Below are 24,760 nucleotides of genomic sequence, written 5' to 3' on the forward strand. Positions count from 1 at the left end.
TGGGGCCTGATCCCGATCGCATGCGTCCCCTCATGGTACTCTCCCTTCCCCACGGCTCCAAGGCCCTCAAACGATGCCTGTGGTTCTTTTCTTATTACGCCCAGTGGGTCCCAAACTACGAGGACAAGGCCCGCCCACTCATTCAATCCACTGTTTTTCCCCTGACGGCCGAGGCTCACCAGGCCTTCAACCGTATCAAGGCCGACATCGCCAAGGCCGCGATGCATGCGGTCGATGAGACGTTACCATTCCAAGTCGAGAGCGATGCATCAGACGTCGCTCTGGCCGCCACCCTCAACCAGGCAGGCGGGGCATTCTTTTCCCGCACCCTACATGCCTCCGAAATTCGGCATTCCTCCATCAAAAAAGAGGCCCAAGCCATCGTTGAAGCTGTGCGGCACTAGAGGCATATCTGGCCGGCAGGAGATTCACTCTCCTCACTGACCAACAGTTGGTTGCCTTCATGGTTGATAACGCACAGCGGGGCAAGATCAAAAACGATAAAACCTTGAGGTTCAGCTGCTTGCAGGCGTGCGCACCTAGCAGGATCAGACGCAAGCCTCAGAGACTGGACTTGTGAACGTTTGTTTTGTTTGCTCCATTCTGTTGTCCTCCGTCAGTCATGTTAGACAGACTAATTCACATGTAAATACATTCACATACACCAACAAAACAAAAGGGGAGATGTCATGATATGCAAACATGCAGCTAATGAACCCATCGAATAGGACCTGACCAATGAGCAGTCAGGACACTCAGGGGTGGTATCTCACTATAAAAGGGATGAGGCACTCACACCCCGCCTCTTTCCACAGACCAACATCTACCGAGTGAGACAGGGTGTATCCTCAGCATCACACCCCACCACGTGGCTTAGAGCAAGGCTGGTTCAGTTAGACTGAGTTACTACATTTAGATTAGCAGAGAGTCAAATTCATTGAGAACTGTGCTAATACTTCAATAAAACACATTGAATTCACTTCAAAGTCCAGAGCATCTTTTACTCAAAACTGCATCAAGTGGCAGCTTGTGTTATTCCAAATTACATAACACAACAGCAGGGGCAACCCAGGTCTTCAGCACTCGGAGGGCAGCTGGAGACCAGCCACCTGCTCAACCCCAGTCAGATGATGAGCCTCTGGAAGCGGCCTTCAGTGCACTGTCAGCTCACAGGTGAAGATGCAAAGGTGGGCACTGGAACATTGGGCAGCGCTTTGACAGCCAATCGTCAGAGTAGAGCACACAATGGAGGAATCCCTGTGTCCTGTCTGATGTCCAGGTTCTGACATTTGAGCACCTCGAGGCCACCACAGGAAGGTGGGCAACCACCTTGAAGACCTCGATCGAGCAGGTCCTGCCGGATTTGCACTCCATGGTCACACACTCTGGTGGACACTGTAAGGATGTAGGCTACATAGGGACCAGGCACCTTGATCTCCCTCCAGGTGCACCATCTCCTGCACGAGTCAAGGTAGGACTCTCAGGCATTCACAGGGAGGATGAGCATTAGCTGGACATCACAGGAGCCTCCATGCAGGACAATCCAAGAGTTTGAGACCAATTCATTACAATTTAGATTAGGAGACCTAATATGCCACCACCTGGCCATACTATAGAGCTCCACCCAGAAGCAGAGCACATCTTGGGCCATGACTTTATGTGCAAATGCAACCTGCCCTTTGATTCCACAAACTGCTGCATTTCGCAGATGGTTGAGGCAGATGAGACCCTGATAGAAGTTTCTGCAGGAAATACACAGACAGGGTTTGCACTGTGGAACAGCTGTGGATAAAACCCACAGGAGTGACTGACAACCCGGGAGCAGAGGGAATTTTTGTGAAGCACGCGCAAGCATTCACAAACCATAAGCAAGACTGTGGTCGGATAACAGGGGAGTTAGTGAGAGAAGGCCCCCAACCCAAAACCCCAGATACAGTACGGTATCCCTGAACAGGCTGAGGGTGAGGTAGCCAAAGTAATAAACTGCCTACTGCAGAGGAATTTTGCGCACTGGAGCCACCACCAATAATTTCCTGATATGACCAGTCAGGAAACCAGACGTCTCTCAGAGGCCGTAAATCAACTGCTGAGAGCTGAATAAAACAACCCCCATCACGGCACCAATGGTAGTGACCAACTCGAAAACCAAGATGAAACAGGCCCAACAGGCCAGGTATTTCATCGTACTGGACTTGAGTAACAAATTTTGGTCAATTCCCCTAAATAAACAGTGGCAGTACAAATTTGTGTTCACTTTTTAGGGTCAACAATATACAAGGACCTGCTTATCACAAGGTTTCCATAATTCCCTATCTATATTTCATCATCAATTGGCTAAAGGGCTGGAGGGTTTTCATGGTCCGACTGCCTAATTCAGTATGTTGATGGCCTACTGCTGCAAACGGACACCAGAGGGGAACATCTGTAGTTATAAATGAACTATTGACCCTCCCCACCTTATTGGGTTAAAAATGAATGCCAAAAAAGCACAAATTATGCAATCCCAGGTTTCATACTTGGGAACCGTAGTCACCCAGGGAAAACATGAAATTGAAAGGAAATGCATTGAATCTATAGCCCACTTGCCCCTACTCAAAGACAGGAGCTCACTGCTTTCCTTTCTAGGTTTGTTTGGGTATTGCCAAAACCATATTGATGGTTTTGCCACCAAAGCCTCCTCGTTATTAAACGTGTTGAAATAGAACGCCCCATGGGAATGGACTGAGCAGCACACGCAGGCAGTCTCATAATTAAAACAGGCCCCAGTAAAGGTCCCAGCCCTGTACCAGAGCCAGAACTCCCCTTTGCACGAGAAGTTGCTACCATGGATGCAACAATTGCGGCTGTACTTCTATAAGAGCATCGCAGGTGGCCAATGCCCCCGTTTCCAGTAAGGTTTTTCGCTGTGCGAGAGACACCTCCTGGAAGTTTTCTGGCTGGTGCAGCATTTTGCATACATGATTGAGCTCAACCGATTAACCTTCCCACTGAGCACACCCCCATCCAACAACTGCTAGACAGCTGAATTAAAGATGGTGCAGTTAGCTAGAACCAAATAGTGGTGCTGGACCCTGATGCTCCAAGGCCGCGACATTGCGGTGAAGCGCACCAAACGATCCACCTTCCTCGCTGCCAATGTGAGCTACGGAGCAGAACTCCATGAGTGTCAGCTAGTGGCATCAAATAATTCCAAGGCACCATTTGTGCAGAAACAAAAGTGGGTAGGACCCAAGGAAATTGGGGAAATCGAGAAACAGGAAACTGGCAAATAATCTTTAAAACTTTTTGTCGATGGGTCTTTAATGGTGGAGGACGGGAACAGGAAAACAGAGTTAGCCTGTAAAACTCCCCACCACAATGAGCTCCTTGGCTGCCAAACTAGCAGCTGTAGCTTATGCAGTTAGCCACCCGGAAACATTCCCCCTACTGGCTGGCATACACTCAGATAGCATGTATGTCTGTATTAGTTTAACCAACTTCCTGCCACTGTGGCTAGAGGATTTGCATCGACAGATGGGAAATCCCTACCATCTGTGCCCGTTAAAATAGATTTTTCAAACTGCCCAAGGACAGGAGTACGGAATCATCAAAGCCAGGGCACACCATTGACATTCCCAACTGGAAATCTAAGGGCAGACGAATTGGCTCAGCAGGGTGCCCAAGAGGGAGAGCTGAGGCAATCCCCGATTACTGAACAGATAGATGCCGTCACTGTGAGCCAAACTGACGTTGAGGATCTTAAACAGGCTCAGAGCAGTGATGACAACTTAAATCATATTGAGGAAGGAGCACAGCCCGCCTCCTACGCCAAATGGACAAATTGACTTGTGGAGGACAGAGTTGTCGTTAAAGATGGACAGTATGTGTTAGCAACACTGGATTGGAACCAACTCATTTATCAGTGCCACGACGCATCAAGCAATGGATGCCACTCAGGAGAGAATTAAAGGAATATGCTGGTGGCCAGGGGTAGGCAAAGATGTACAAGCACTATATCTGTACCCAAAATAACCCTGACCAGTATGCCAGGACAACTGAGGCACAACCGACCAGTGGAGGACCCCTTGACAAATCTCCAAGTTAATTATGTTGACCGCATGCCACCCTGTAAGGGGGATATCAGCACATTATGGTAATTATCGATACCTTTAGCAAATGGGAAGAAGCCTTCCTTACCCGAATCAACACTGCTAAAATTACAGCAAACATCTTGTGCAACAAGTCTTCACGAGGTGTGACCTCCCTCACAGTATAGAATTAGACCACAGCACTCACTTCACTGCCCAGATAATGCAGAATATGAAGAACCTAATTGGAATTGACCAAAGGTTCCATATCATGCATCAGCCCCTAGTCCAGTGGGATAGTGGAAAGGCTGAACCGCACCCTAAAGTGAATGCTCAGAAAGGCTGTCCAGCACAACGACACAACATAGAATCTAATCCTGCCCTTTGTATTAATGTTGGTACAGAACACAGTTGCAAGTTCCACCGAATGTACTCCCCCATGTACTGATGTCCCATGAAAGAGATTGAACCCCTGCAAGGGTTAGATCTCTCAGAGCCCGAGATCACAGCACTCAGCCACGAAAAGACCGTAAAAATGTTGCTGGACAACGGAAGGCTGCCCTGAAGGCAGCGGCTATTAAAATGAAGCAAAGCAAAGCTTATTCCTATGGCAAGGTCAACCCTATTGACTAGGACAGCAGGTCATGCTTCAGGTTTCCAGCCAGGCACATTCCTGTCTCCCAGATATTCAGGACCCTATTCCATGGTCGATATGGTGAGCCTATTGGTTTACAAAGTGCTGGTGGACGTCGGAAAGACTGGATGGTACCACGTAAACAAGTCGGGGCGTCTGGCTCCTAAAATAGTCACCACCAGTTCCGCATACCCCTAGAGGGAGCTGAAGCATCACTCAGATCCCAACCCCTTACCAACCTCAAGTCCTGAATCCTTGCCACCAACTCCACTCCCACAGTAACAGAAAAGAAAACCCAGATCTGTAGTAAAAAGGGGACAGAGACAGGAAGTGATCCGCTCACAGAGCAAGGAGTGCACACGGCACCGAGACCTACGGAAGTCGCTGGTTCGGTGCTCCAATGAGGTCATGGAGGAACCGGTCCCCGGTGACAAGAACCCTCCTAGGTAGACAGTTAGCTCCTCCCAGAAAACGTATGGGCACTGCAGCACCTAAGTGGTTTTGTTTTAAAATCCAGAAAACTAAGTCTTCACAAAGTTCCAGAAAAAGCTTTTTAGTAGTGTCCCTCATCATGATAGTAATTGTGGTGAATCACAGTAGCGTAATTCACACTATTATTACATATGATGTACTATGTCTGTGTAAGCTCGGCACACAAGCAATTGCGCGGCTCTGCCCCTAGGGGGAGATGTACTGGGAGTGCACGGGAGTTTATACTGGGGTCCACCCTTGGCTCCGCCTATGGCTCCTCCCACCAACTGGTTGTATAAAGCTTGGCAGTCTGAGCCTGCCTGCCAGTTCATCTCGTCGCAGGAAGGCTCCGTTGTGAGATTATTAAAACCATTGTTCACTTCCAACCATGTGTCTTGTGAATTGATGGTCACATCAGTAATATAGGAAGGGCACAGTCCCTATCCTCATAAACAGAGGCTACTCCCCTGACTGTCATCAATGCTCTTGTTCAAGGCAGTTTTGCCTCATGTATTCGTTTAAAGACTTCCGGTGGCGGCTATGGAGTGAGTGGTCGCACACAGGGCAGCTCTTGCTTGAAGGCACAGGAAAGGGCTCTTTATACCCGATACTGGGTGGAATTTTGATGAAAAAGTGTAGGTGAAGATTGGAGGAGTAGTTTCCCCCAGGGTGTGGTATGTCTACTGGTTATCAGACCCGGCAGAAAACAGTGACAGATTTGGCCAAGGAGTCGGAGGAAACCTGTTCTGCAACAGCCAGTGTAAGGATAGCTGAGGGGGAAGGGCCGGTGCAAGGTGGAAATCCCCAGATGGAGCAGTTGTTGGCTTTTATTAAGGAGGAATTCCACCAGCAGAGGAAGGAAATGTGGGAGGATCGCTCGAAGGCCATCGAAGGAGTCATGGCACCCCTGAAGAGTTCTTTAGAACAGGTGGAGAAGTCTTTGGAGGTGCAGGGGTAGCAGATTCAGGAGATAGGAGGAGTGATCTCGGACCACTGCAATGCTGTGGTGGCCCTGGAGGCAAAGGTGAGGCTCCTAGGGGACCTGTGTAAAATGTTTAGAACAAAGGTGGAGGAGCAGGAGAATGCCTAGAGAAGGCAGAATCAGCAAATAGTGGGCCTGCCTAAAGGAGTGGAAGGTGTGAGTGTCACGAGGTACGTCTCAAAGATGCTGGTGGGGCTGGTGGCGGATGGGGTGCTAGATAAGGCCTCTGAAGTGGGCCAAGCGCACAGCTCCCTGAGGCAGAAGCCTAGAGGTGGGGAGTCACTGCGGGCGGTGATTGTGAGACTCCACAAATTTGAGGAGAAAGAGAAGACTTTGCGTTGGGCCAGGGAGAAGCGTACCTGCGACTGGGAGGGGAATAAGGTCCAAATTTACCAGGAAATTGGAGCCGAGTTGGTGAACTGGTGGGCAGTTCAAAAAACACTCCAGCAACCCGGTGGTGATAGCCACCCTCCAGTCCTGGAACCAGCTACGGCAGCAATCTGGCCTGACCAAAATGTTCGACAAAGCTCCCATCTGTAACAACCATAGGTTCACACCAGCACTGACCGACGCCACCTTCAGGAGGGGGCGACACTGACAGTCAGGGACATGTACACCGACGCCAGGGTCGCGACACTGGACGAACTGACGGAGAAATTCCAGCTAGCCATGGGGAACGAGCTAAAGTACCTGCAGCTCAGAAACTTCCTACGAAAGGAGACAATGACTTGCCCACAACCGCCACGACAGACATTACTGGAAGAGTTACTGGACGCAAGCAGTACCAGCCTCCCCGGACAGACGCCGGAATGTGGCAACTAGGGGCTTTTCACAGTAACTTCATTGAAGCCTACACGTGACAATAAGCGATTTTCATTTCATATTAGAGAGAGAGGAAACTGGAGCGACATGTACAACCGACTGGTAGAAAGGGCTGACACCATACTGGACACATCAAGAAGGAAATGGGAGGAGGACCTGGGGATTGAGATAGGGTGGGGACTCTGGAGCGAAGCACTGCATAGGGTCAACTCCACCTTCACCTGCGCAAGGCTCAGCCTGACGCAACTAAAAGTGGTACATAGAGCCCACTTAACAAGAACCCATATGAGTAGGTTCTTTCCGGAGGTGGAGGATAGATGTGAACGGTGCCAAGAAGGCCCGGCCAACCACGCCCACATGTTCTGGCCTTGCCCTAGACTTGTGGAGTACTGGACAGCCTTCTTCGAGGCAATGTCCAAAGTGGTGGGGGTGAGGGTGGAGCCATGCCAGAAAGTGGCAGTCTTCGGGGTTTCAGATCAGCCAGATCTATTCCTGGGGAGGAGGGCAGACGCCCTTGCCTTTGCCTCCCTGATCGCCCGTCATAGAATCCTGTTTGGCTGGCGGTCAGCAGCACCACCCAAAGCTGCAGACTGGCTGTCCAACCTGTCAGAATCTCTCCAAATGAAGAAAATTAAATTTGCCATCCGTGGGTCAGGCGACGGCTTCCACAGAACGTGGGAGCCATTCACCCGGTTGTTCCGGGACTTGTTTGTGGCCAACAAACAAGCAGAAGAATAGCCAGGTAGCCAGGTACCAGGGGAAAGCAGCCAAAGCATGAGAGGGGGAGATAGACCGGGAGAAGGGGGAGACAACTCAGTCTAAGAGGAAGGAAAGGCGAACCACGGAGGGGGGGGGGGGGGGGGGGGGGGGAAAGGAAAGGCGAACTACGGGGGGGGGGGGGTGGGGAGGAGGGAAGAGACAGGGAACAATAAAGGAGAGCCAGGGAGGTAGGTGGGGTGGGGGGGGGGGGGGGGGGGGGCGGGTAGGTGGGGTGGGGGTGGGTAGGTGGGGGGGGTGAGGTGGGGAGGCAGGGAAACGTTAACCATCCTGACACCCACAGGGACAGAGAAAAAGAAGAATACAGGCGGAGGACGGGAGGGCCGGCTGAAGTGGCAGCGGGCACGAGAAGGCAACGGCGGTGAAATCCGATCGGGAGAAGCGAGGGGCAACACCGGCACCAGACCCACTCGAGGACTGTCCTCCGGAAGTGCCTCGCCGGCACGAATGGATGCTTACTTACATATATATAGATATATCATATCCTGTGTACAAAACGACAAAATATACTCTGTGCAAAAGTCCAATGAAAAATATTTATAAAATAAGACAAGGCCAAGGCGGTGTTGTACTGGCGGTAGATCAGGTTTGGGGTGCTCTACACGGCAAAATTATGGGTGATGTTCGGAGGCTGGGAGTATTATATTGAGATCCCAGGAGCATAAACTGGGGAGAATTGAGTGGACAATGCTTGGGTACCGGGGTGCTGGCACTTCTTAATGGTTGGGAACATGTTCGAAGTGGGGGTAGAGTTTGGGATTTATGGCCCCTCTGGTTTGGAGGGGGTCCGTTTTGGGTTTGCTGTTTACTGTTGGGATTGTAAGGGGTGCTGGGGGTGAAAAGTTTATGTGGGGATGGATGTTCCTATCCCCCCCTCCTGTTTTATGGAATGTTTAGCATTTATTTGTTTGTTTTTGAGGGAGGTCTTTGTTTGGATGGGGGAGGGTAAGGTAAGCAAGGAGCCTTCTTCCGTGAGCTGAGGAGTGGAGAGGGGAGGTCTATGGAAGGTGCCTTTGGGCAGGGGCTGTTACGCTAGCAGGTGATGCTGGTGAATGGAAGTGAGATGGTGGGGAGAAGGCCCAAAAGGGGTGCGCCTCCCCCAAAGGGAGGAGGGGGGAAAGGGGGAGGGGGAAGGAGGAGGGGGGAAAATAGGAGGGGGAAAAGGAGGAATGGGGGAAAGGAAGGTGGAATGGGGGAGGGGGAAGAGAAGGGGGAAAAGGGAATGAAAGGGGAAGGGCGGAAAGGGGAAGGGCGGAAAGGGGAAGGGCGGAAAGGGGAAGGGCGGAAAGGGGAAGGGCGGCAAGGGGAAGGTGGAAATTGTTGCGACTTGGCAGGGAGTGAGAGATGACATGGTCAGGTGGGGAGAAGTGGACATCTGGGATGGCCTAGATATAGGGTGGAATTAAGGGAATGGGGGTTAAATGGGGAAGAGGACGGACGGTAGAGGGGATTGGAGGCATAAGCCTCCGGTAAGGTTGGGAACGTGGAACGTCTGGGGACTGAATGAGCCAGTTAAAAATTCACAGGTGTTCATGCACTTCAGAAGCTTGAAAGCGGGGGGGGGGGGGGGGGTCTTTCTGCAGGAGGCGCACTCCGTATCAGGCATTAGGTTAGGTTACGGAAAGGGCGGGTCGGGTAGGTGTTCCACTCGGGATTTGATTCGAAACCGCGGGGAGTGGCTATTTTAATGAGCAAAAAATGGGATTTGGAGTGTGAAGGAGGTGAGGGATCTGGGTAGGAGATATGTGATTGTGAGTGGGATATTGGAAGGGGTGCAGGTGGTGTTGGTAAATGTGTATGCCCCATATTGTGATGATGCGGGTTTATGAGGGGGTTGCTGGCAGCGATCCTGGATTTGGCCACGCACCAGTTGGTCATGGGAGGAGATTTCAACTGTGTCCTAGAGTCGAGGGTGGACAGGTCGAGCCCCAGGTCCATGGGTGGGGTATGAATGGCAAGGGAGCTGGGGGGTTTATGGACAGGATGGGTACGGTGGATCCATGGCACTTTCAGATCCCGGGGAAAGGGAGTATTCCTTCTTTTCACACGTCTATAAGGTGTATTCGAGGATTCATGACTTTGTTGTGAGTCGGGAGACTTTGGTTGGGGTGGAGGGGGCAGAGTATGTGGGGGTAGTTATCTCAGACCATGCGCCCCACTGGCTGGAGATTTGGATTAGGTTGGGGTGAGAGCAGAAGCCAGGGTGGAGATTTGATTCGGGGTTGTTGGCTGATGGTGGTTTTTGTGATAAGGTGCGGGCGGCGATTAAGAAGTATGTGGATTTGAATCAGAATGGGGAGGTGTCACTGGCTATTTTCTGGGCAGCACTGAAGGCAGTGTTCCGGGGGGAAATTATTTTGTTTAAGGCTTGTGCGGATAGGGAAATATTGCAGATATGGACTGGGGCTGGAGATGTGGTGTCAGAGCCAGGGAAAATAAACGTGGCATTGAAGGAATACTACCAGGGACTGTATAAGGCAGACCTGGGGGGACATGGGGCAGTTTCTGGACAAGCTGGCATTTCTGCAGGTGGAGGAAGCAAAGAGGCAGGCATTGGAGGAGCCCCTGGGTCTGAGGGAGGTGCAGGATAGTATCAGGGGTATGAAGTTGGGGAAGGTCCCAGGTCCGGATGGGTACCCAATGCCACTCTGCATTGTTATTAAAAACTTAATGTTCAACCATACCATTCGCCAGACATTTTAGTGAGACACAGAACAAGCCCTAACAACATGGTGGCAGCTAAAGCATGGATCCAGAATCGACAAAGGGGGTGAAGAATCACAGAGAATGAAAAGCTGAAGAAACTACAGCCTGACTTGATGAGTGTGCACTTAAATTGAAGACATAGCTCGATATTTTCTAAAACGAATCTCCATTGCCAGACCTGATTAAACGAGGAGACAAAGGACCTAGCCAGATGACAAAAGGCTGAGTAAAGTTTCAAAAAGGAAAAAAGGTTGAACGACAGAAGAAGAATCTGCTGAAAAGCCAGACGTAATCCAACGCAGGGTCAAAGATCTCGCCAGATCACAAAAAGGGTGAGCAAAATTCACGAAAGGCTGAACTTACTTAACGAGGGCACAAACCAGGCAGAGCACACCAATTGTTTAACAACGCAGCTGAAGTCGGTGCCATCCAATGTGGTGGCTGAGCTTTCAATTGACTGAAAATAAAATGCCTCCACGGCTGCTGCCAGACCTGCTGAGATTTCCAGCATTTTCTGTTTTAATTTCAGATTTCTAGAGTGTGCATTGTTTGACTTTTACTGTCACTTATCATCCTCTGGCTTTGTGCTTTATATTTTAGCAGCTGTGTTTTGTAATTTTCTGTTTGAAATGTGCTTTGTCTGATTTATTTTCCCATTGATATGGTCAACAAAGACCAGACTACTCTCCCAGAGAGCTTAGTAGTTACAGGATAGAGAGGATAGGTATGCCACATGATACTGAAGTATAAAAGTCACAAAAGAGCTACATGCCAAATAATCTAAAAAAGCATTGTGCATAAGGGCAAACACCTTCATTCATTAAGATATACTGTAGACACTGAAGTATAAATGCTGAACACTGCTTTTCATTCCCACACTGTTTGCAATGAGGTATTGCCAGCACCTACACTAATCTCAGAGCCAAGACTGGCAACATGATATTGTGACTCAGGGGTGTGAAATTAAACCTTGCTACTTCACCAAACCTACTAAAATTGTAGCTCTTCAATATGGTGAACTAATCCTTCTGTTAGTATTGCATGCAGAACTTCACTACACTACCTCCACACTGGATAATGCATGCAGTGTAACCTTCTGTCACAACAGTGTTTGGGATTGGAAAGATTCAACTATTCAACATACAATGTGATTAATCTGCATCTACAAATCTTCAGTATTTTTCATTCTTTTCGAGGTGCTGTGTTAAAACAAACCACATTTAACATAATTAACAGAACTTGTTAAGAGCTTTTGATTTGTATTTAGAAAGGACTCACAAGCTGTACTGTCTTGTAAGCTTCCTTGCACGTGAAGGCTTCACTCGTTGTTTCTCCTGAACTCCACTTCCTGGTGTACCATCTTGTGGTGGATCCAAAGACCTGGTATTGTTAAAAAAGATCATCAATATAATGTTTACTTCTTGAAGTGCTAGAAAACAGTCATGGTCCATATAAGAGGGATACACACATTGTTCCATTGTATCAGATTCTAGCAATGTGAAGAAATTAACAGCAACTTATATTTATTTAGCGCTTTCAATGTAATGAAACATCCCGAGGCACATCACAGGAGCACCATGAAACAATGACACTGAACCATAAAGAGATACAGGGTCAGATATTCCAATGTTAGAAGTGGCAATGGACTGAATTTACGCTGGTGCGTGTCTGGAGCCTGAGGAATTTGTGATGCATGCACATGCATTGTAATTGCCCAGGAAGGTTAAACCTCCAGTGGCTGATTTGTGTTGCCTCGGAAACAACTACAAAAATATAGACTCTTACACAGATCTCAGTATCAGAGACTTAGGTTTGTTGCATGTTACTTACCTAGATACTGATCCAATTATTCTTACACTGTTTAATCTCTGGTGTAACTCAAGTGGTTAACAGCACAACCCAAACCACCACTTCCCCCCACACACAAAGCTCATTCCCAATCATGATGCACAGACCTGACCCCCACTGCCACAATCCCAATCACCACCAGCCCCAATAACCAGTCACCAATACCCTCAACACGGGTGAATTTATTGATATCCTGACACTGACAAAAACATGGCCCTTAACTCCCTTTCCTTTACCAATACCCCCCTATCTGGTCACAGAATTGCATATGTGCCCACATACAAATAAACAAATTAGGAGCTAGAGTAGGTCAATCGGCCCCTCGAGCCTGTTGCTCCATTCAATAAGCTTGTGGCTGATCTGATTGTAACTTCAACTCCACATTCCCATCTACCCCAGATAACCTTTCAACTCCTTACTTAACAAGAAATTATCTACCCCTGCCTTAAAAAAAAATTCCAGGACTCTGCTTTCATTGCCTTCGGAAGAAGAAAGTTCCAAAGACTCTTGGTCCTCTGAAAGTAAGATTTTCTCCTCGCCTCTGTCTGAAATATTGTCAAACAGTGATCCCTAGTTCTAGATTTTCCCACAAGAGGAAACATCCTTTCCACATCCACCTTGTCAAAATTCCTCCGGCTCTTATTCGTTTCAATCTTTATCTTACTCTTCTAAACTCCAGCAGATACAAGTCTAGCCTGTCCACCCTCCTATTCCAGGTATCAGTCCAATAAACCTTCTCTGAACTGCTTCAGATATTTATATCCTTCCTTAAATAAGGAGACCAATACTGTACACAGTGCTCCAGATGTGGGCTCTGCACAACTGAATTGTGACCTCTCTAAATATTCAATTCCCTTCATGATAAACAATAATATTCTTTTAGATTTCCTAATGATTTGCTGTATTTGCATACAAACCTTTTCAATTCATGCACAAGAACACTCTGATTCCTCTGAATCTCAGAGCTCTGCAATCTCTCACCATTTAGATAATATACTTATTTTTATTCTTCCTGCCAAAATTTTACATTTTTCCACATTATACACCATTTACCTTTGTCCATTTACCTTTTTTATTTAAAAAGTATATATTTTTATTCAGAAAACCTTTTTCCAATATAACACCTTCACAACCATATTCAAACAACAAATAAATAATTTAACCCCCTCCTCCCAAATAGAACAAAAAACAATCCCCCCAATCTGTCCCCCAAAATCTGACAGTGCCCAGCTCCCTGAAGTAGGAAATGAACGGCTGTCACCTCAAGATAGAACCTTACATCGAGCCTCTCAAGATGGATTAATTTTTTCGCTGCACTGGGCGGGACAGAAGGCTTCCAGCCAAACAACAGTCACCTTTGGGCTATTAGCAAGGCGAAGGCCAAATCAATGGCCTTTTTCCCCATCTGCAGCTCGGGTAAACCTGAAACCCCAAAAATAGCCACCAAAGGGCAAAGTTCCAATTCAACCCCAAGAATTCCCAACATGGTGCTGAAGAAGGAGACCAAAAAGCTCATAAGATTAGAACAAGATGAGAACATGTGTGTATGGTATGCCGGACCCCTGGAACACTGCTCACACCTATCATTTACTTCCAAGAAGAACTCATTCATCCATGCCTTGGTCAGATGTGCCCTATGAACCACTTTAAATTGAATGAGGCTGAGCCTAGCGCATGAGGTGGTGGAGTTGACTCTGTCTAGAGCCTCGCTCCACACCTCCCCTTTAAGAACATAAGAACATAAGAACAAGGAGCAGAAGTAGACCGTCCGGCCCTTCGAGCCTGCTCCGCCATTCTATAAGATCATGGCTGATCTATTCGTGGTCTCAGGACCACTTACCCGCATTCTCGCCATATCCCGTAATTCCTTCATTTTTCAAAAAAACAACTACCCTATCTTTAAATATATTCAATGAAGTAACGTCTACTACTCCTTTTGGTAGGGAATTCCATACTTTAACCACCCTCTGAGTGAAGAAGTTCCTCCTTGATTCAGTCCTAAATCTGCCCCCCCTAATCTTGAGGCTATGCCCTCTTGTCCTATTTTCACCTACCAGTGGAAACATCCTTTCTATTTCTATCTTATCCATTCCCTTCAAAATTTTATATGTTTCTATTAGATCCCCCTCAACCTTCTGAATTCCAGTGAATATAATCCCAATCTACTCAGCCTCTCCTCATACAATAACCCCTCAACTCCGGAATCAGCCTAGTGAACCTCCTCTGCACCCCCTCTAGTGCTAGCACACCCTTTCTCAAGTGTGGAGACCAAAACTGCACACAGTACTCCAGGTGTGGCCTCACCAGCACCTTGTACAACTGCAACATTACCTCTCTGCTTTTAAACTCAATCCCCTTCGCAATGAAGAACAAAATTCCATTTGCCTTCCTAATTACTTGTTGCACCTGCAGACCAACCTTCTGTGACTCATGCACAAGTACACCCAGGTCCCTCTGCATAGCAGCATGCTGCAGCTTTTTACCATTTAAGTAATAATCTGTTCTATTGTTACTCCTACCAAAATGCACGACTTCACACTTATTGCCATTATACTCCATCTGCCAGACCTTTGCCCACTCACTCAATGTGTCAATGTTCCTCTGTAAGGTTTTACAGTCCTCAGTACACTTTGCTCTGCCACACACCTTCGTGTCATCTGCAAACTTGGATACCTTACACGTAGTTCCCAACTCCAAATCGTCTATATAAATTGTAAATAATTGTGGTCCCAACACCGATCCCTGAGGCACACCACTCGTCACTGATTGCCAGCCAGAATAGCACTCATTTATTCCCACTCTTTGTTTCCTGTTAGATAACCAATCCTCTATCCATGCTAGTACTCTACCCTTAACACCATGCATACTTATCTTATGCAGCAGCCTCTTGTGCGGTACCTTGTCAAAGGCCTTTTGAAATCTAGGTACACCACATCCACTGGGTCCCCTTTGTCTACCTTGCTCGAAATGCCTTCATAGAATTCCAAGAGATTCATCAAGCATGACCTGCCCTTCATGAATCCATGCTGCGTCCGTTCAATGGGACAATTTCTATCGAGGTGCCCTCCTATCTCTTTCTTGATAATAGACTCAAGCATCTCCCCACGACAGAGGTTAAGCTAACCGGTCTATAATTCCCCATCTTTTGTCTACTTCCCTTTTTAAACAGTGGCGTCACATTTGCTGTTTTCCAATCCTCTGGGACTGCCCCAGTGTTCAGCGAATTTTGGAAAATTACCGCCAGTGCATCTGCTATTACTCCAGCCATTTCTTTCAGTACCCTGGGATGCATTCCATCAGGGCCAGGAGACTTATCTATCCTGAGCTCCATTAGCTTGCCCAACACTTGCTCTTTCGTGATAGTAATGGTTTCCAGGTCCTCACCTACCTTCTTCTCTCGGTCAATTGCTGGCATGTTATTAGTGTCTTCCACTGTGAAGACTGATACAAAATATTTGTTCAATGCCTCTGCCATTTCATCATATCCCATAACTAAATGACCACTCTCATCCTCTAACGGACCAATATTTACTTTAGCCACTCTTTTTAGTTTTATATAATTATAAAAACTTTTGCTATCTGTCCTTATATTCTGTGCCAGTTTTTTTTCTTGTTCTATCTTACTTTTCTTTATGGCTTTTTTCGTGGATTTCTGCTGACCTTTAAAGTTTTCCCAATCTTCTAGTTTCCCGCTGATCTTGGCCACTTTGTGAGCCTTTCAATTTGACAGCCTTATATATCTCCTTAGACACCCATGGTAGATTACCTCTTTTCTTACAATTCTTCCTTCTCACTGGAATATACTTTTATTGAGCACTATGAAAGATTTCTTTGAAAGTACTCCACTGCTCCTCAACTGTCCTACCATAAAATATTTGTTTCCAGTCTACTTTAGCAAGGTCCTTCTTCATTCTATCGTAGTCCCCTTTGTTCAAGCATAGGACCCTGGTATTGGATTCTATCATCACACTCTCCATCTGTATACTAAATTCAACCATGCTGTGATCACTCCTCCCAAGAGGATCCCTAACGATGAGGTCATTAATTATTCCTGCCTCATTACACAGGACCAGATCTAGGATAGCTTGCTCTCTCGTCGGTTCCATTACATATTGTTCCAGAAAACTATCCCGGATACATTCAACGAAGTCCTCTTCTGGCCCAGCTCCCTCTGCCACTTCCTCTTAACCTCATCCAGTGGAACCTGTTCCATTGACACAAGCTACTATTTATGTCTGATATCTTCCCTTACCCGACATCCACCATGGAAAGAATCCATCAATTAGGGCAGAGGTGCCAAGGGGAAGGAAGAAATTTCCTTTCGTACAAAAGCATGTGCCTGATAATACCAAAACAGGTTAGCTATAGAGAGCCGGTAATTGCCCACCCACTCCTCAAAATCAGCAAACTTCCCATCTATAAACAAGTCCCCAGACCGCTCCAACCCCTCCTCCCTCTATGTCCCAAACAACGTGTCCAAGGCCACCGGTACAAAATGATGATTCTCACAGATTGGGGCAAACAATGACACAGCACTCAGCTTAAAGTGCTGCCTAAACTGTCTCCACATCCTCAAGTTGGCCACTACCACTGGACTGGAAGTCCATTTAGTCAGGAGAACGGAAGAGGAGCCGTAACCAAGGACTTCAAACTGGAGCCTCTGCAGACACCTTCCCCTATGCACCCCGACACAGATTCTGCCCCACCCCCCGCACCCTCTCAATATTCGCAGCACAATAATAAAATGACAGATTGGGCAAAGCCAGATAACTGGCTGCTTTTCTCTTCGCAAAAACACCCTGCAAATCCGTGGGGTCTTACCTGCCCAAATAAAAGAAGATAACATTTTACTGACTTTCACAAAGAAAGACTTGGGGAGAAAATTGGAAGACACTGAAACCAAAATTAAAACTTTGGTAGGATATTCATTTTTACTGACTGAACCTACATGCAAGGTCAGCAGGAGGTTTACCCACCACTTCAGATCAGCCTTCACCGCATTGAACAGATCCCCAAAATTTAGCTTATGGAGCGAGGCCCAATCGTGGGCCACCCAGATTCTCGGATAACGGAAGCGGTACCTGGCCAGGCGTAAGGGTAACCTTCCCAGATCGGCTTCATTCCCCTCCCTGGGAGGTTCATCAGAAAGCATTCTCTTTTGCGCAAGTTCAATTCATACCCCAAGAAGGTGTCAAACCTCCTGAGCAGCTTCATTATCTCCTCAGCACTGGCGAAAAGGTCTGTCACATAAAACAACAATTCATCCACATACAATGATACCCTGTGCTCGGACCATTCCCTCTCTCTATTCCCTTCCACTTCTCAACTCTATGGTCAGAGGCTCAATTGCTAAGGCAAACAATAGCAGGGACACCCTGCCTCGTGCCTCTCATTAGCTGGAAATACTCTGAACTCAAAGCATTCGAAAGAACATTCGTGGTGGGAGCCCTATTTAAGAGCTGAATCCAAGCTATAGATCTAGGCCCAAAAGAAACCTCCCAAGGAACTGAAACAAATAACCCCACTAGACTCTCTCAAATGCCTTTTCCGCATATAATAAAATAATGTCCACAGACTCAGGGGCTGGAAAGAGGGACAAGACATTATGCAGTCTCTGAACATTGGCTGGCAACCCCTGGAAGTCAGGACTCCAGGCGCATAGCCAAGAGGCTGTTTAGCACAACGCTAAATCGCTGGCTTTGAAAGCAGACCAAACAGGCCAGCAGCACGGTTCGATTCCCGTAACAGCCTCCCCGAACAGGCGCCGGAATGTGGCGACTAGGGGCTTTTCACAGTAACTTCATTTGAAGCCTACGCGTGACAATAAGCGATTTTCATTTCATTTCATTCAAGACCTTCGGCAACAACTTCGCATCTGCATTCAGTAACAAAATAGGATGATACGACCCACACGCTGCCAGATCCATGGGCGGGATTTTCCCCTACCCGGCGGGGCGGGGGGGTCCCGGCGTATTGGAGTGCCGTCAACCACTCCGGCGTCGGGCCTCCCCAAAAGGTGCGGAATTCTCCGCATCTTTAGGGGCTAGGCCCGCGCCGGAGTGGTTCCCACTCCGCCGGCTGGCGTGAACGGCCTTTGGCGCCACGCCAGCCGGGGCCGAAAGGACTTCGCCGGCCGGCGTAAGTCCGCGCATACGCCGGAGCGTCAGCGGCTGCTGACGTCATACCGGCGAATGCGCAGGGGGGGGGTCTCTTCCACCTCCGCCATGGTGAAGGCCATGGCCGGGGCGGAAGAAAAAGAGTGCCCCCACGGCACCGGTGGGCCCCGATTGCGGGCCAGGCCACCGTGGGGGCACCCCCCGGGGTCAGATTGCCCCCCCCCCCAGGACGCCGGAGACCGCCCGAGCCACCAATCCCGCCGGGGTCAGGTAGGTGGTTTAAACCACGCTGGCGGGAGAGGCCTGTCAGCGGCGGGACTTCGGCCCATCGCGGGCCGGTGAATCAACGCGGGGGGCCCGCCGACCCGCGCGGCACGATTCCCGCCGCCCCCGCCGATTTTCAGGTGGCGGAGAATTGGGTACACGGCGGGGGCGGGATTGACGCTGGCCCCGGGCGATTCTCCGACCCCCAGGCGTCGGAGAATCCCGCCCCTTATCTTTCTTTAAGATCAAGGAGATTTGTGCCTGCACCAACGTCCCCCGAGACATTGAATCCTTAAACATTTCTAACAGCAACCGGTCCAACTCCTCTTGTAAAATTTATTCAGGAATCTGTCCGGCCTCCTACCCGACTGCATCAGACCCATGCATTTCATAACCTCCTCTAAGGTCAGTAAGAAGTCTTACAATACCAGGCTAAAGTCCAATAGGTTTGTTTCGAATCACTAGCTTTCAGAGCACTGCTCCTTCCTCAGGTGAATGAGGAAGGAGCAGTGCTCCGAAAGCTAGTGATTCTAGTGTTGTAAGACTTCTCCACATCCTCGAAGGTCAGCAGTGATTCCAGTTTCTCCTCTTCTCTCCTGCTCCACAACAGGGATAGACAAACAATCTAAGAACTTCAACATTGACAACTTACCCTTCAGGGGCTCCACGTGTAAATACTATGGTAAAATACCTCAAAAGCCTCATTAACCTTTGCTGGGGCAGAGACTAACCAGCCACAGAAGTCCTTTACCTGCACTATTTCCCAAGAGGCCGCTGCTGCCTCAGCTGGTGTGCTATCAGGCAACCGGCCTTTTCCCAAGCTCATAAAAGGCCCTGCTCAAACATTGTGGCTGTAACACTGCCCGGTCCATTGAAAACAGCCCAAACTCCAACTGCAATTTATTTCTACTGGTCAGTAGCTCCGGTGTCTGAGTAACCGAATAAGGGGGATACGGTAGCACAGTGGTTAGCACTGTTGTTTCACAGCTCCAGGGACCTGGGTTTGATTCGCGGCTTGGATCACTGTCTGTGCAAAGTCTGCATGTTCTCCAAGTGTCTGCGAGGGTTTCCTCCCACAAGTCCTGAAAGACGTGCTGTTAGGCGAATTGGACATTCTGAATTCTCCCCATGTACCCGAACAGGTGCCAGAGTGTGGTGACTAGGAGATTTTCACAGTAACTTCATTGCAGTGTTAATGAAAACCTACTTGTGACAATAATAAAGATTATTATTGTATTGGTGATCCACTCCAGAATGGCATCCACCAATCTCTGCCTCTCCACCCTTTCACTCCTCTCATTATGTACCTTATAAGAAACAATCTCTCCTCTAATAACCACCTTCAAGCCTCCCACAATGTAGAAGGTGAAATCTCCTCACTTTAGTTAAACCCCAGATACTCCTCAATGGCAGAGGAAACCCCCTCACAGATTCTCTTATCCGCCAATAGCGATGTCTCCAACTTCCATGGGGTGGGGGGGGGAAGCAGAGGGAGCTGCTGAGCAGGGCCCGACCTGATCACCAAATCCACACAATGTGAAGCATGATCAGAAATCACTATCGCCGAATACCCTGCCCCCACCACGCCCGGCAGCAGGGACCTAATGACCACAAAGAAATCAATCTTAGAATATACCTGATGTACCTGAGGAAAGAAAGAAAAGTCCATCTAATCGGTATGTAAAAATCTCCATGGATCTGCTCCCCCCATCTTCTACATGAAGGCCAAAAGTACCTTTGCCACCCCCAGATGTCTTAGGCCTCGACTTATCCAATCGAGGATCCAATACGCAGGTAAAGTCCCTTCCCAGGATGAGCTGGTACGGGGTCAAATCGGGGATCTATGACAGAATGTTTTGATAAAAGCTGTGTCATCCCAGTTTGGGGCATATACATTGACTAGCACCACCGGCAACAACCCACTAACCAGAACGTATCTCCCATTTGGATCGGTCAAAATCCTCGGCGCTGAGAAAGTAATCTTCTTCTTAATTAGGATCACTGACCCCCAGGTCCTACTGTCAAATCCCGAATAAAACATTTGCCCTACCCAACCATCAGCAATCTTAACTGATTTTTAACCCGAAAATAGGTCTCCTGCAACAGCATCACACGGCCTTCAAACCCCTAAGGTGCGCACACACCCTAGATCTCTTTACCTGTCCGCTCAAGCCCCTCACGTTCCATGTGACCAACTGTATGGGGGGTTGTCTACTCCTCAGTCCATACCAGGGTTAGCCATTCCCACCCTGTGAAGCAGTCCAGCAACCTCTCAAGGAGAACCAACACCCGGCCCACCCAAGATAGCTGCCAAATCCCCAACACAACGGAACAAATAAGAGTCCCCGGCCACCATCATAAAACTAACCCATCCCTCCCCCCAACTTCCCTATCCACTCCCCACCAACACCATACCCAACTGGCTCAGAAAGCATCGACGAGGCAACCAAAGACTGCCCTCCTCAAACCTCACCCAACATGAAAACAAAACCCTGAAGCTTCTACTTAGAAGCTCCTTCCCCCCATTGTATGTGCTCCAGCTCTCCCATCCCTTCACTCTTGGTAACTAATTATCTTAGCTAGCGGGTTACCTCTCTCACAGAGTACTATTCATAACACCACAATTCCCAAACACCAGCCCCCTGCCATTTGTTATGGGGCAGGGTTTAGAGAACCCCCAAAGTGTATCATAGAGTTCACCTGACCCACAACTTTTACTAGATTGTGGTATGGGGAGCACACGGCCCACTCTACAGGTGTGGTACAGCAGAAAGGGAAAAGTAATTTTTAAAGCAAAACAATGTTTATTCTATGAACTCAAGTTAACCTTTTTAAAACATAGTGAACATCTTAGCAACCATTAATTCAAATACAACCCCCAAAGAATACAACACTAAGTAATCCTTTAAGCTTTTCTTTTAACGCCATCTTTTCTTTATAAGACTTAAAACACCTTTTACCAGAAGCACATCAGGTTAAAATCACTATTGTTATTAGTTTTATCCAGCTCTGAAAACGAAACTATAAAACACCCTGCAGCAAACAGCCTAAAACGAAAGTAAAACGCTGACACAGCCCAGCTCCACCCACTCTCTGACATCACTGCAGTAATAAACAGCCATTTCTTAAAGGTACTCACACTACAGATATTTATATACATATCCATTTATAAGCACCCATTTCTTAAAGGTACTCTCACATGACACCCTGCCCAAAGTATTATCTCCAAAAAGTCCATTTCTTTCCATGAACAATTCAGCTTCCTCTGGAGTCTCAAAATAATAGTCTCTATTTTCATAAGTTACAAGGAGACGCGCGGAGTAAACCACGCCAAATCAAACCTTACTGCAATATGACGCAGATTTGGCCTTATTAAATGCAGCACGCCTCTTGGCCAGCTCCGCTTAACATGGCCCTCCAACCGGCAATCACGATGATCCTTTGTCCACCATAAAACTCCTTGTTCTGAATGCTGTGGCAGTGCATGCTGATCACATGCAGCGGTTCACCTGCAAGAGGCTTCTGCCTTAGCGACCTGCGGGTACGATCCAGCTCGGAAGGGATCACTATTTTCCCCTCCCCCACCATCTTCCAAAACAACTGCAACATGAACTTTGTCAGGCTCGGGCCCTCCAGACCCTCCGGCAATCCAACTACCTTCAAGTTCTGTCCAGGAGACTGATTTCCTCAGTCGTCCTCCATGGCCCTTAATATTTTGTTATCAGCCGCCACCCATGCCATCTGCTCTTCCAGGACGGTGATCTGATCACTCTGCTGAGACAGAGCTAATTCCACCTTTTCTGCCCTGCACCTTAACCATTTTGTCCACCTTAGCCAAGGCCGCTCGAATCGTTGCCTCAATTGCTTTCTTGTGGTCCTCCCAAGACTTCCCAACGTAATTTCTGTAGCTCCACCGTGAAGATCTCAACAGCTAGTGGAGTGGACCCTGATACTGCAGCAGCCTCTGCCATTTTTATTTCAGATAGGGCATTTTGAAGCTTCCAAATTCGATGCTACTTCTTTAATTTTCTGCTGCCTGGTCCGGTATTATATTGGGCATGACCGCCTTTTGCGGGATACATAACCCATCGATAAAAACAAACTTGATCACAAATTGGGGGGCATGGTAGCACAGTGGTTAGCACAGTTGCTTCACAGCTCCAGGGTTCCAGGTTTGATTCCCGGCTTGGGTCACAGTCTGCACGTTCTCCCTGTGTCTGCATGGGTTTCCTCCGGGTGCTCCGGTTTCCTCCCACAGTCCAAAGATGTGCAGGTTAGGTGAATTGGCCATGATAAATTGCCCTTAGTGTCCAAAAAGGTTAGGTGGGGTTACTGGGTTACGGGGATAATGTGGAGATGTGGGCTTGGATAGAATGCTCTTTTCAAGGGACGGTGCAGACACGAAGGGCCAAATTCTATGAATTTCCTACAAAAATCGGGCAAAAAGTGTTTAAATAAAGTTCTCTAGTGGGAGTCACCTCATGCATGACCTCTCCCCTAAAAGTCACCACTGGATGTTATTTGCCCATTTACTTAACCTATCTATTATTCCTTTGAGCCTCCTTATGTCCCAGTCACAACTTACTTTCCTATTATCTTTTTTTAAAATGTTTTTTATTGAGTTTTCATATTTTATAGTGAACAAATAACAAATTATTAGAGAGAAAAAAAAATACGCAAAAATTAACATGTATATTTACAGGTAAGCATCTTCGTAATAACAACTGTGGCCACCCCCTTTAGCCGGCTTACATATTTTACATACTTTCCTATTATCTTTATGTCAACAGCAAATTTAGCAGCTGTACCTTTGGTCTCTTGCCACGACACTGCACAAACTACCACTGTGATGTCATAGGTTTCATCTGCAATTGGTGGCCACTTTCCTAATATTACCTTTGGTCCGTGGAAAATCTCTATCTATGTTCCGTAAAACTGCACACCACCTTATTCCCAAATTCCCTCATGTCAGCTTTCTATTGATCATATGATATACCTGGCACAGTAAACTTTTTTAACCATTCCGTCAACTTTATTTTCAATACTTCTGCTCATGCAAGACTCTCACAATAACACGCCCTCCTCCCCCCACCCCGAGTACAGCACCCTTGCCTCTCATTTCTCAAGCCTGAGGGGTGAAAGCTTCAGCATGCTCTTTCTTTAGTGTTCTTTCAATTTGGCTTCCAGCTTTTCCACAGCACCAAAATGACCTCACCGATCACAAATGGCATGCTCCGTGACGGTGGCCACGATGCATTAGCCTTCCTCATGCTCGCTACAACGTTTTACATGGTAAATCGTGCCTCTCTTCCCTTTATGGCTCCATGGCTTGTTGAAGGTGCACCAAATTATGTAATTAGTGCATCTCCAGCAATGGCTTCTCTTTTTTGCCCTACACCATCACCTTTGAAGACCTCCATGGGACAATCCTTGGCCATGTCCAATTCCTTACTTACATGTTGCCCCTTGGCACCACAGACAGAGGGTGAGTTTCCACATACATGCTATTGACACTAATTACCCACCACATCGCTCACTCCCTCAATTGTGCCATTGTGTAGTTATAAATATTTTTATTCTCCTCCTTTTTCACAATTTTTCTCCCGAACTTACACCCAACAACAATCAATAACCAACAACAAATATCTCAAACCCCATAAAAGTAACAACGATCCCATCCTCCCACCGTGCCCAGACATCAGCCCGCATGTTAACATAAACAAATGACAAAGAAATAAAAAGGAATCAGGGATTGTGCCATTGTGTAGTTATAATATCCTTCAACTAGTTTTTAAAAAGTTAGTCTTCAGCAGGCTTCTCCCTTACAATTACTCAACCATCTTCTCCCGACCACCGTGTCAGTCTGAACAAAATAGTTTGCAATCAAGACATCGTGTTGGAATAAGTGTTGAGTTTCAGACACTATATCCCATTAATTATAAAGACCACTTACTTGCAACTCTGCAATTCTGCCTCCACCCTTTTTAAGTAGCTTCATCATTTTGATTCTCAATTGCTCCAACACCCTCCTTGTTCAAACCCCTGCTTAACCTGTCATGCAAAAATTCATTCC

The 24,760-nt window shown here is 47.6% G+C and overlaps 1 protein-coding gene across 2 annotated transcripts in view; it reads right to left on the reverse strand.

Annotated features, from left to right (window-relative positions):
* epb41l4b (erythrocyte membrane protein band 4.1 like 4B) overlaps window positions 1–24,760 on the reverse strand; it is a 506,687-nt gene that overhangs the window by 46,789 nt on the left and 435,138 nt on the right. For both annotated transcript variants that reach the window (XM_038797675.1, XM_038797674.1), the window contains exon 20: window positions 11,738–11,839. In XM_038797675.1, coding sequence (XP_038653603.1) covers window positions 11,738–11,839 — 102 coding nt within the window. The remainder of the gene's footprint in view (window positions 1–11,737; window positions 11,840–24,760) is intronic.

This window comes from Scyliorhinus canicula, chromosome 5 (assembly GCF_902713615.1).
Source record: "Scyliorhinus canicula chromosome 5, sScyCan1.1, whole genome shotgun sequence".
In the NCBI taxonomy this organism is placed as follows: Eukaryota; Metazoa; Chordata; class Chondrichthyes; order Carcharhiniformes; family Scyliorhinidae; genus Scyliorhinus; species Scyliorhinus canicula.